At 32.5% G+C, this 13,608-nt stretch overlaps 1 protein-coding gene across 5 annotated transcripts; it reads right to left on the reverse strand.

The window, feature by feature from the left end:
- Nucleotides 1-117: 117 nt before the first annotated feature.
- LOC149728075 (uncharacterized) lies at nucleotides 118-11,271 on the reverse strand. 5 transcript variants are annotated; one of them, XM_089889238.1, is made up of 15 exons: nucleotides 11,045-11,271; nucleotides 9,330-9,501; nucleotides 9,018-9,192; nucleotides 7,160-8,020; nucleotides 6,567-6,606; nucleotides 6,024-6,127; nucleotides 5,399-5,628; nucleotides 4,195-4,280; nucleotides 4,100-4,127; nucleotides 3,746-3,809; nucleotides 2,873-2,942; nucleotides 2,401-2,463; nucleotides 1,436-1,475; nucleotides 1,305-1,362; nucleotides 118-1,144 (listed from the first exon to the last, which is right to left on the reverse strand). In XM_089889238.1, exons 1-15 carry the CDS (start codon nucleotides 11,047-11,049, stop codon nucleotides 1,122-1,124), a joined length of 2,019 nt encoding a protein of 672 aa, XP_089745364.1. In that variant the 5' UTR covers nucleotides 11,050-11,271; the 3' UTR covers nucleotides 118-1,121. The 5 variants fall into 5 exon arrangements, with proteins under 5 accessions (XP_089745364.1, XP_089745365.1, XP_089745367.1 ...); XM_089889239.1 differs by lacking the exon at nucleotides 2,401-2,463 and having other exon boundaries at nucleotides 11,045-11,270; XM_089889241.1 differs by lacking the exon at nucleotides 7,160-8,020 and having other exon boundaries at nucleotides 11,045-11,264.
- Between the last annotated feature and the right edge of the window lie 2,337 nt (nucleotides 11,272-13,608).

Raw genomic sequence — 13,608 nt, forward strand, 5'->3', positions numbered from 1 at the left:
GCAAAAGGTGCAGGAAATAAGACACCAATGTTCTAAGTTAACGACCGTTATTGCCCATCTACAAAGGAAAAAAGTAACATTCATTTACCTAATGCTTTCAGTTCCTTTACTAAACACTCACCGCATAATGGGAGATTTATTGTCAACTGTACATAAATACAGATATATAACACCAAGATAACAATCATGTTACACAAAACTGGAAATCCATTTTCATTGCAAGCTGCTCTATTAGATTTCAAAATCATATGTATAGATTGTAAAAACACAAGCTTAATATACAAGGACAAATATGTAACTTTGGTAACCAAACATGCACCACAAAAACCAAAATATTAATAAAACCAGATTAGGCATGTGGTGTGGAGTATAATCTGGATATAAAAGGTCCTGTAAGCATGGGTTACAATACTGCATGAACATTAAAACTCACCATGAAGCTATATTTTTGGGAAACAATGTAACAATTTAAACGTGGCATGTAGGAGAGAATGCAAATGCGCCAAAGCTTCTAAAACAGCACCCTTTAGAGGCTTGTTTTGAAGGCACAAGTTGGAGAATAACATCAATAGACTGAGCAGAATTTACCTAACGCTTGGATAAAGTTAATTAAAACAGCAAGCATAAGCCGATTAGCAATGTAATAATATATTAGAGCATTGGAGATGTAGATACAGGCTTGGAATGCTACACATGATTAGGAATACAATTGAATAATATTAGAAATCTTTAGAGCAAGTTAATGTGCATATAGACTGAGAAGAAAAATATAGAATGCTCAGGTTTTATTCATCGCAAAGCAAACATAAACGACAATTTTTCAACCAAGCAAACTTTCTATGCGATGAACAATTGATTACGGAAAAATAGTTCACCAGATAATGGTGGATGTACAGATTAAAGAGATGTGCAGAAACAGATTTATAGCATTACTGATTTAGTAGAAAATGGAAGAATTAGAAAGTTAATTAACTGAGTAAGAGAATGTAATATATACATATACCCTTTCGTGTAATACGATACTTTAAAAACACAGTTGAGTAAAAGTGGCAGAAAATGCTATTGGCGGTATATTTTCTACATGATAGCCACACAGGATAGTTAGGCACTGGTGTCATTGCTCAATGTTGCAGTTCTCTGATTGCTGTAGAAATATGAAAACATTTATATCGCATTTTTATAACATACATATTCCAATAGGTCTGCAGGCCAACGGCTCGAAATTTCTTTATCACACTATGTGTTCTACAGTTCTACTGTTGCTATGGATATTAGTGCGATAGCTAGAGTAAATTAATTTTTACCTTGTAGAATTTCTTCCTTCATCTTTTGCATTTCAGATTTCATTTCCGATAAAATTTCCTTTAAAAAAATTTCTTTAAATTTCCACCCACAAAGTCAAAAACCTTAATTTCAATAAAACAAAAAAATTTACCTGTTTCATTTGATCAAAATCCCCACTACTTCCAGATTTTCTGTATAAAAAACATTTTAATGCAAATTTTACAAAGTACTAGAAATACGATTAACACACATGATGTAACTATAGATTTAAATTGTAGGTGAGGGAACACCTGAGAATAATAGGATCTAGAATGTACAGTACATCTTATTTCATTCACTTTACAAAAATAACTTGCTTAAAAAAGTTACACATACAGACGATACAGTCTACAGATGTCCTAATGCATCTAGATACATTTCCCATGATAGTGTAGTAAAAAAAGTAAAATTAAAATAGTCCGATTAATTTCACTTTGTTATGAAGAGTGGAAAACAACATATTTCAAGCATGTTTTAAAGAATACCTTAACATTCAAATTTTATTAAAATTATACACATGCAACGCAAGAAAAAGTTGCTTCTTCCATTTGGGTAACATGCCCATATAATACCTCATGTAATTGATGAATATCATCTCATTTTAAATATATAGGGCGGTAAAACAAGTATTTATACTTTTCTTTTTGTAATTTTGGCCTAAAAAGCTAGGATTCTCTTCATTTTGTATTTTGGTTGACTTTTGACTAACTTTAAAATTGGCAAAATCAAAGACATACAACAGTTGTTGTTTTTTCACCAACCTATTAAACTTTGCATATAAAACTAGAAACATAAAATCACCAAAGCATAAAATAAAAATAGAAGGGGATTTAAGTATAACCTTATAGTAAAGATAATTACAGAACTCGATTTATTTGGTTAAAATAAATATATGAAAAAAATGTATTTAATGCTACATTGCTCAATACCATTACCGAAATATCATTTTATCTATACATAGTTGAAAGTGTTAAGATAGAAATTTTGCGTGCAAGGGAAAACCAGGGACCATGCTTAAGAATTCAGGAGAAACAAATGAAATCAGATTTCTCCAAAAAATAAAATTGGACTTCTTACTTTCCCAATACAGCAGAAGTTGGTCTATTGGTAGTAGGTGGGGCTTTAATTACACTATTTTGTCTATAAGTAAAACAAATTCATTTGTGTTTGACTCCGAACTACAAGTTTTTTCCATATCATTACTAACTCCAAAACGAAAAAATAAAATACTTACTTACATTAAATTTTCTACAACTTTAATAGATTGATAAATCTAACTAATAAATTATATGTGGTCTCAAAGATGCAACTCTGTTGATTCTTTAAGTGAATTTCAAACATCACCAGTTATTGTAGAGTTATAAATCAAGTAAAAAACATATAGATACAGCTATCTTTACTATTGTGAGCGCATATAAAAATGCTTGTATTTGAAATGATCTCACTTTAAAAAAGTATGATGACATGTTTGCTGATTTCACTTACTCAAACTACAGATCTTGTTTCATATGCAATTAATAAATGAACAACAATTATTATTATTAGATACCTTGCATTGTTAGCAGTGGTTGATGCATTTGCAGATTTAGTTTGCCAAGATGGACGCTTTGTTTCAGCAGCTGAATAAAACAATTTGTTTTAACTTAAACAAAATAATATTCCTAAATGAGTAACTAGCATAGCAATGAAAATGAAATGGCTATAATATAAAACATAAGGAATTGCCTTCAGTGTTATCATATACCTAATGTAGATGACATAAATCATATCAATATACCTCTCCTGGTTTACATTTCTATTGACCACAAATTTATTTTATTAAATCCAAAACTAAGCCCTGCTGTAAAGCTATATACATAAAATAATTTACGATGTTATCAAATAATGGTTTGCATAGAAAACAATAAATTTTAAGGTATGGCTGATCTTAATAAATCGCGCCACAACAAAAGTTAAAGTATATATTGATACTGATGTTTTAAGTATTTAATGGTACTAATGGCATAGGGCAGTTGTTCTAAACGACGATATTTGACGGGTACCGGGGCCCCCGTCTACTTTTTGCTAGTAAGCCAAATATATTAAAATTTTATGGCTATATTGCAAAATGCAAGACACCTTGCAAAAACTTCTAATGAACCATGTATAACACAGATGTTATCAAAAAAGAAGCTGAAAAATACACTGTTTCAATGTTTACTCAATTTCAAAACTAGTAATTAGCAGTAAGCAAACGAATGTTGTCAATTTGTTCAAAACGAAAATGTACAAGTTTTAGTTTGTGCAAGTAAATACAAAATCCCATTTTAAAAAGTCACAATCGTGTAAAGTAATTTACAATATAGTGTATAAATGTAAAAGGTAATTTACAATATAAATAAAAGTGATATTATTGGTGTCTTATTTAGAAATAAAAACTTACCGTTAGTAGCAACAGGTTTGGGTGCTGGAGTGATAGCAGCAGATGGTTTATTTCCTCCACCATCCTAATACAGATTAGTTAACAGGATGGGAGAACAGGAAACAAAGGTAATGGTATTTATAAACATATGTGATATGTTTAGAAAAAAAATCATGTCATGGGACTGGCAGTGGCAGCCATTGTTAATAATGGTGATATAGGACAAATAGATACTCAATTCTTATTCCTAATTAAATTGAAATATTTTTTGTGGAACAAACTGCTATCTAACGCAAATAAAACACTCCTTTTCAGTAGAAAAGTAGAAAAAATACCTATAATTAAATCAACAACTAACCACAAAATAAAACTTACGCCATTTTCAGCGGCTGCGCGTCTTCTCCTGTTTTAAAAACACAAAACAATGAATAAAAAATTTGTAATACAAATATAAAAAAAAATGAACATACTGCATTTTCTTTTGTAGCTCCGCCATCATGTCCATTCCACCACCTCCACCACCAGATGATACTGGAGCACTTTCTTCCGGAGGTGGCTGAAAAAGAATGTACAATAATTAATATTAAAGAATGTATGCTACTACCGGAATGTGTATGAATAAAATTTATTTGTCCTCCCGTGGTAGAGCAAGGACAGCATGAATGTTATGTTTTATGTTCCCTGAGAATTGACAACCCATAAGTGACCACTGGGTTGAAGCAATTGCCAAGGACACATACGCCCAGAATAATAGCACCGATAAGACTTGAACCTAATACCTCGGGCCTGGACGCAGGCACTAAAGTAGATGTACCAGATTTTGTAAAATAATCGTTAAGGATTAGACAGTATAAAGCTAAATGAATATCTTAAAAGTTTTCACATAAAAAAAACATAAAATCAGTTACAGCTTAACAGTTGCTTTATTTTGTTTCTACCTCAGTCATATTTGCATACAATGAAGTAGCCTGCAATATTTGCATACTACTTGATCGACAAATGGAAGAATGATTAACAATTAACATTACACATGATAGACTATGGACTGTTTTGCAATCAACATGTTAGTGAGCAGTATGCTAATTTGAAGTTACATTAAAATTGTTATTTTTACCAATTAGCTAAAAGTGTAATATAAAATAGCTACATTAAGTACATAAATAAAATAAAACTTTAATTACTAAGCAGTAACCACACAAAGTTTCACAATAGTAAAAATTCGTGCAAAGTTAATGTTAAAACTAGTTTTAAACATGTTTCATTAGGAAATCATTTATGAATGATATAAAGTAAACCAGAATACAATGCTACACAAGCCATAGATCACAATTCTATAATCAGTTTGATTCGAAGTACTTCCTAGAATGATTCATGCTAGCACAGGAATAGCATGATGTCATCAAAATACACGATTCACGTCACCGAGATAAACATAGCACAGAAATTAAAATAGAAAACAAATCACGTACAGATATATTGGTATATTTTATTAATTCATTATAAATATATAAACAGAAGTATTTATACAACATTCTCTTAACATTTAATACAAATTTGTCTTTGATAAAATTTCATATTCCTATAAATGATTTTATATAATTAACCAATTTTCTTGTAGTTCAAAATTAGTATTACGTAAAAAGCTATTTAAAACATCGTAAAATAAATACTCACAACAGAAGCTTTTTTCAGTTTTGCAGCTTGGAGTTGAGCAGCTAAACTTCCAGCTGCTGGGGCAGAAGATGAAGCTGCAGCTGCAGAGGGTGCTGGTGGGGGAGCAGACCCCCCTGGTGGCGGGGGTGGTGGGGGTGGAGGGGCTCCCCCTCCAGATGGAGGAGGAGGTGGTGGGGGAGGTCCTCCTCCACTAGGAGGAGCAGGGGGAGCTGGAGGACCTCCATGCGATGCTGTGATGGTATACATCAATTTAATTAACAATAAAACGAAATAAATTTTGCCAACTAATAAATTAGAGCAACCTATTTTTAGTCATTGGAGCCAAACTTGTGATGGCAAGGCAGAACAGCCCTGGAGTTTTCTGCACTGCATTAATTAGATTAATCAGAAAACATTACAGCTTATAATTTCTTAATCTATTCTATCCTCCTCTGCATTTTAAATGGTTAAACGCCTGTGCTTTTTTTAAACGAATTCATTTAATAATCCCATTCATACCTTATAAGACAGTTTGTCATGTCATTTTCCTATGGCCCCCTTAATCATACATGCGATGCCCTTAGAATCGTTAATATGGAATGTATTGGTTAATTTGGTTTAATGGTTTTTAATATATTCAAATTACCTGTTGATTCCGCCCTCTCTCTTGCCAGCCTCTCATTTTCTTTTCGTTCTCGTTCTTGTCTTTCTTTTTCCAATCTCTGCCTCTCAAGCTGTTCCTTTTCTCTTCTGTAAATTTACATATGTTATGAAATCATTTTGGTTCATTGGAGACATGAATCATCAATGTTAAGTTTCCAATTTACAGATGCATCTTACAACTTTAACAAAGCTAAGTATATATCTTTTAGGATTTTAAATTTGTAAACACTTAGTTCCAGCTCTAAATCAGTAATTTTCAGGATTTTTGCACTTTTGCATGGTCTCAAATATTAAACACAAATTTATAGCAAAGCTTTAACACAGAAACATATTTTTAAAATACATTTTTGTGAAACCATGCAGTAGATATGTTTTTTTTTACTATAACAGGCTTAAACCAATCCAAACAAAACAGGAGCTTAAACCAATTCAACCAAACAAATAACGACCTAGGAGTTTAAAAGAAAGAAAGTAATATTATAAGAAAACATATTTATATTATTTAGCCTATTAAACAAATAATCACCTTCGGGCTTCCAGTTCTGCTGGTGACGGCCCAGAAGGTTCTGTGAAATAAAACATTAAAGTATTTTATTATCACATCCCATTTCTTAGGTAAATATACTGTTATCAAGACATATTATTTACAAGCACAATCGTATTATCGATATTTTTGACAAGGCTTTAAAAAATTTTAGTTATGTAGAATACTGTAAATAAAAAGAAGGAAAGACTTTATAACAACTTTCTTTTCTGTGCCTTATCAGTTATCGCTAACTTTTCTAGAACATTCAACATGTGCACGCGCTAATACATGCAAACACTATCAACATTTCTAACAAATCCAAAGCAAATGCATTTTGTTTACTTTACACAAACACAAAAGTAATACAGCACTTATATGCATGTGTAGTTTACTGTTTCAACATTGTTTTAGCATAACTAATAAATCACAAGATCTTAAATGCAATGTGACCACTAGACCACATACACAGATTATTCTCATGTTGTCAATACATGTTGGAGAAAAGTAAAGTGGAAAATGTTAGTAATATAAAGCCCTTGCTTTAAAGCGAATGTACAAATATATAAAGCAGATTGACATGCGAGCCATGAAACCTGAATCATCATAAGCAGCAACCAGTGGAACTGATGCTTTGATCTCATTAAGAACTCCATGCAGAAGGAAAGGAAGTTGGAATGAAGGTGTGGAAGAAATATTTGAAGATGGAATAGCATTTGTGTTTAGTGGAGCAACAGAACATTCGTTTGATGAATCTGACACCGAATGAGGTAAAGGTTGATATGATGAAATATTGGAAGGTGAATAAGTGTGTTTGCTGTTTGTGTTGATTGCAGAACTTTTCACTCGAGATCCAACGGAAGATTTACGACTTTTCTCATGTGGTAAGCGCAATGAATCAACACGTGTTGGTGAGTTGCTACGTGAACCGGGAAGTGACTGAACTTGACGGGGAAAATTATTCTTGATGCTTCTTGCAACAGAAGGGCTCAATTTTATCTTATGGTGAATATTTGGAACTGAAATATTTCTTAACCGACAGCTTTGAAGTGAATTTTTAGGGGGAAGCAGATTTTGTTGCACGTGGCACAAGTTTGAATTGTTAAATGATGTTTCATCTTTTTGTTGACATTTGTTCACTTTTTTATCCAATGTTCCAGAATTTGGGCCATCTTTTAAGTTGGGACAAGATGAGTGTAAATCACCCCTTTTATAGGTAATGAGATCTGTTATTGCTTGATGGGTATCAGTATCATGGTTATTTAAAGCTGGGTTTGACTCCGTGTTTGAAGATTTAAATAAATGAGGTTGTGGAGATGATTCAAACAACAGGCTGGGTTGACTTTCATTAAAACAAAACCCTGAGTGACATGAGTTAGGTAAACAAAAGATCTCATCACAAGAAGAAGGAAAAGAAGAACCGTCCGAACATTTACGACGGCGAAGTGTAGGAGAAACTGAATCAGAAAGTAAAGTTACAAAAACAAAGATAGATTTTTGTATATATATATTTAAAAGTGTGTTTACCAAAAGTAAATATATTCACTAATCTAAGTCTACATAACTTTTATATAATACGATCTGTTTAATTAAAAAAATTACTAATGTCTTTTAATTTGACCAATGCTTATAGGTGTTATGACAATGAGCCACCAATACGTTGTAGTTTTTACATTGTAGTTTTTAGCAAATTACCTTCGTTCATTAGTTTAGATTACAGGTTGGTATGCAAAGTTAAAAAATGTAAATTGGTGTTTAATTATTAGACAGTACAGTAGTATGATTAGTATCACTTAAAACTTGTGTAAAAAACACATTTATAGTACATATACATATATTATGTATATATATATATATATATATTATACACTAGCTATATATATATAATAAAATAAAACAAAATCATCTTACATAAAGTAATAGTAGCAGTCGAGCGCACACCAGACATGACTCAATACAAAGAAAAAAGTTTTTGCCACACAATGAGTAAACCAATTTACTGAATTAAACTTCAAATTTCACTGCCATATGATGTTTATGGAACAAAACAAAAATTTATAACAGAGTGCTTTCATGCACCTTACAGCATCAATTTCAACTAAAAATGAAATTATGAAAGATCAAAAAAAAAATAATAATAATTTGCCTCCGCTTGTTCAGAATCCATCTTTATAAAATAAACATCAATCTAAAACTGTTTTCCTTTTCTTTTATTGCCTACATATACAGGCCCATTTATACATTTAAGTTTATAGAATTAACTTCATGTACTGCAGCCTTCTGAACAGTTCCTTACTGACTACTACACCATAAGAGCCACACAGATTTAATTCAAATTAACAACACATGAATGTGGAAACTTTCCCATAGTAATTGACATAGATCTCAATGGATGTTCCATACACTACATGTCGACACTGACGACACATACAAGTCAAAGTAATTAGTACATACTTGGATTACGTAACGCATCTAAAGCAGCATCCATAGTTGCAGCGAATGCTGCGGCAGTATGTCCAGTTGAAAAATTTAATCCATACACTGTGCCATTTCCATCACGCCACTGGTGAAATGTGGCGGTTGCTCTGTTATACTTCAGCTGTGGCACCACTGCACAGTTTATGACCACCTGTAAAGAAACCAAATATCTTAGTCTAAGCAATTAAAATTACCAAGACATATTTAGCGGTAAGACAACGGGCAGCCCATGTGTGAGAGAATAAAAAATGCAAAGTATAAAGACAACTCACAAAACGTTTTATATACCTCTCCATCTTGGTCTTTTCTCCCAATAACTCGAAATGTATTTTCTTGAGTATGACGATATATACAAACTGATGACAATCCCTGTGTCTTTCCTGCAGCTTTCCATTTTCTCTCACCATCATCGTAAATCATCACAGAAGCAAGGCATTTTTCATCTGACATAGGCTCCTCACTATAATAGTTTTTAATATTAATTGATGTAATAGATATAAAATATAAAAACTAAGAGGTAGCCTGAGCCTTTTAAAAAGATGTGACAACACTTTCGGCACTTTGTAAATTAAAAAGCAATTAAAATAATCACATACTCTGACATAAAATGTCATTCATTGTCAAACTGCATTGAAGAGGTAAAGAATATTCCATGATAAAAAAATTCAACACTGTACTGTGTAGGCTACTCTATATGAAAGCTTTACTGTTGAATAAATGAATGAATAACAATTTGTCAATTACTTTTTTTGCGTAACAGGGTCTTGTTTTGTGTTTTATCTTGTGCTTAGTTACTTATCACATATGTACTTTACTTAAAACATGTTTTTTTTAACTTTTTAGTTATATACCAGTACCACGCATTTACAGGTTCTTTTTTTGTATGGCTGAATGTTGGACAACCCATTAGTCATCAAATCTGACCCTTTTCCACAGTGTTAGAGTTTTGAACTGTTTCATTATGTCATTTGAATATTGCTGTACAAGTTTAAAAGCAAGAACCGACTATCTCACAATAAACAAATAAAGGATATGGGTCATTGTCAATACCTAAAGTTTACGTATCTACATTGAATATTAGTTAAACTTAGTCAATGAATCCAAATATCAATATCAAGTTAAATATTCCTTGTTATGTTTTCTATATAATAGTAGAACATTGACATGCTTCCTGGTAGTAACAGGAACGTCATTTTAAAAGAAATCACTTATTGTTTTGCACTATCAACAACAATAGACAGTGGACACTATTGTATAGGTTACATAGTATGACGTCATTTGAAGAATGGGTAAAATTAATATAACTTGCTCACTAAAAATATCATAATCAACAAACATCTGTGCTAGCAATAGCAGTCCAATATCAGTGATAAAGATTTCCACAACAAGCAAAATGTTTGTTTAATTGTTAGTTTGTTACGAGTTTACGACATAGTATCAGTTAACAAATTTTTTAATTGCCATTCTGCTTGTAACATTATACTATTGTTAACGAAGCACCAAGGTGTCATATAAATCATGGGGTATGTGCCACATACTCAGGATCCAGTCTGCAGAATAGGAGATCTCGCGTGATCAAGATGGCTATTTTTTAAGTGGGCCGGTGCTATCATCAAAAATTGCATGCAAAGCGTGCATTTCCAAGCCACACTAGTACAATTTTTTTTCCAAGCCATGTTAGTACGGAAATGTTCATAATGCTGCACTAGATCTATTTTTGTGCGATAGATTCCTTTTAACATTTTAAGCTTATAAGGTATAATATATATGTATAACATTTATATTGTGTTGTGAGTATTTCTTTCTGTCTGCTAATTTTTGCAATCCGAAGTGGGTGCTGTTAAAACCTAAAGTTAGTTTTATTCAGCTGAAGTATTGCATGTACTAAAATGAATGATGGTTTAAGACACATTTCAATATTCCATGCACAAGTTTGAAATCAAAATAAAGGATCAACAAAATACATTAATGGATAACAGAATAGCATGCATGACACCACTTACACCATTGTGTGTTTTTTTGAAGCTTGGTCGATCGTGAAATGTTTTTAACTAAACTTTCTCTTTAAGATCAAGGCAGTCCAACATTAAATAATTCGTTACCAGCTTCCCTGTTTTCTTGGGTTTTCCTCGAGTGAACCAATGATCAAACCATTTAAATAGCTCAAACTAATTTTAATTCACCTGTCGTCTACAAAAAGCAACAACTTTAATGGAATCGAACAAAAATATGACATAACAGTGACAAGGAAATAGTCGGCGTATTTAATGAACCGGCAAATTTGCCCGAAGTATATCGTGCATGTAGTATGCAATACGGAAACCAAAACCACCATCTTTGTTCTTTTGCAAGATAGCTAAGTCAAATCATAGACAACTTAGTCTATCTTTGGTCTATCTATGGTAAAATCAAATTATGATTTCAATGGACTTTGAGTAGAACACGTTTATTAAAGATCAAGGCAGTCCAACATTAAATAATTCGTTACCAGCTTCCCTGTTTTCTTGGGTTTTCCTCGAGTGAACCAATGATCAAACCATTTAAATAGCTCAAACTAATTTTAATTCACCTGTCGTCTACAAAAAGCAACAACTTTAATGGAATCGAACAAAAATATGACATAACAGTGACAAGGAAATAGTCGGCGTATTTAATGAACCGGCAAATTTGCCCGAAGTATATCGTGCATGTAGTATGCAATACGGAAACCAAAACCACCATCTTTGTTCTTTTGCAAGATAGCTAAGTCAAATCATAGACAACTTAGTCTATCTTTGGTCTATCTATGGTAAAATCAAATTATGATTTCAATGGACTTTGAGTAGAACACGTTTATTAATGTTAAAATAAAAGATTCGTGTGTAGCACAACTGTAACCAGAGTCCGTATATATACGGACTCTGCTGTAAACAAACTTTGCCACCATCGCCGTTTGCAAGCGCCGTGGCATAGTGGTTAACGCACAGAGGTAATGGGTTCAAGGCTCGACGCTGCTACCATTATGGGCGTATGTGTTCTTGGGCAAAACACGTAACGACAATTGCTCCAACCCAGTGGTCACCAAATTATCAACCATAGATAAAAAAAACACAAAAAAAAACAATCATCCACAAAGTTGCATTCGTTTCTTGCTGTTGCGCGTGGCCATATAGGAGGGCAAGGAAGATGGGACACCTTTTCATTCATTCTCGTTTAATTTGATAGTTAACAAAGATCATATAAAGAGTTAGAAAACCGTATCCTCACGACTGCTATTTTTCGTTTTTAATCTCACAAACGATTGAAACAGCGCCAAAACAGCGTGTATACAGTCTGTATACTTGTGAGGTAGAGCATCCACACACCGACTAAAGGAACAAAAACAATAGAAACATAATTGTTTAGTTAAACGTTATATATTATTTTTTTGGTACATATTGGGTATTGCCACACTGTTTTTGCGCAAGCCACTTTTCATAAATTATCTTCAAGTGCAAGTGACTGAATTTGTAATATAATTTTCATATACTATCTAGTTATTATAACATATTATATTATATCTGAAAAACCCCTGAGATATAAATTATTCAGTTAAAAGCAAACCTTTTAAAGTTTGGCAATAAAAACCTACAAACTACAGTACTGTGTGGGGGGAAATGGGACACTATTGAAATATTTTTACATTTACAGTATTCTGCAACTTGTAGTAAACCTACCGAAATTAACAGGCTGTGCAAGTTTCTTGGTCATGTAAACTTTAGAGATATAACTTTAAAACTATACTTTTTGTTGCATTTATCACAAAATAAAGTCGTATTGACCCCTGCCTATTTTCTCATGTTTATATCTCAGTTTTATCTTAGGTGAAATTTTACATATTTGAAAACACACAAGATAAGATGGGACAGTTTAAAATCATTGTTAATTTTGATTATTAAGTGTATTTATAAATAGGAATATACGTGAATAACACGAAATAATACTGTACGCTTTGAAAATTAAGTCAAAACATTCTTTTTCTTGCTCTACTGCTATATTTTTTAACATGTTACCTATAGCCTCGCAGGGCACGGCAACGACAGCAGTCGTTATAACACGTGTGTTCTGTTTCATACACTTCGTGCCATCAGCATACGTATGCAACTTTGTAGGTGATTGCTTTTTAAAGATTTTTTATTTTTGTTTATATATATCGCTGACAATTTGAACAACCCATTAGTGATCACTAGGTTGAAGCAAGTGTCGTTATGCGTCTTGTCCAAGGTAGCGGCGATGAGCTTTGAATCCGTAACCTCTAGGTTGGAGGCGTGCGCGCTAAACATGCTGCCACGGCGCCATCGTTGTATAAAAAATGGTATTGTTCAAACAATAATAGGTATTGTTACAACATCAATGGATAAGTATTGTATCTTACAAATGCATTTAAATTTATAATAAGATAAATTTATACTCTAGTTTGTATCTTTGTCACAAGTTATGTATTGCGATACTGATGTGTTTGGAAAAAGCTGCTTCTCATAATTTTTCTCTGGGTGCCTGTGACTAAATTTCGAATATATTTTCCGAACATTTCTTGTTTTTGCAACAC

Source organism: Ciona robusta, chromosome 11 (assembly GCF_009617815.1).
Source record: "Ciona robusta chromosome 11, ASM961781v2".
NCBI classification, from domain to species: Eukaryota; Metazoa; Chordata; class Ascidiacea; order Phlebobranchia; family Cionidae; genus Ciona; species Ciona robusta.

Coding starts and splice junctions, on each gene's coding strand:
- LOC149728075 (XM_089889238.1), bottom strand. Junction 9,193..9,329: donor GAAAAGACCAAGATGGAGAG/GTATATAAAACG, acceptor GTTTCTTTACAG/GTGGTCATAAACTGTGCAGT. Junction 5,629..6,023: donor AGAGAGGGCGGAATCAACAG/GTAATTTGAATA, acceptor ATACCATCACAG/CATCGCATGGAGGTCCTCCA.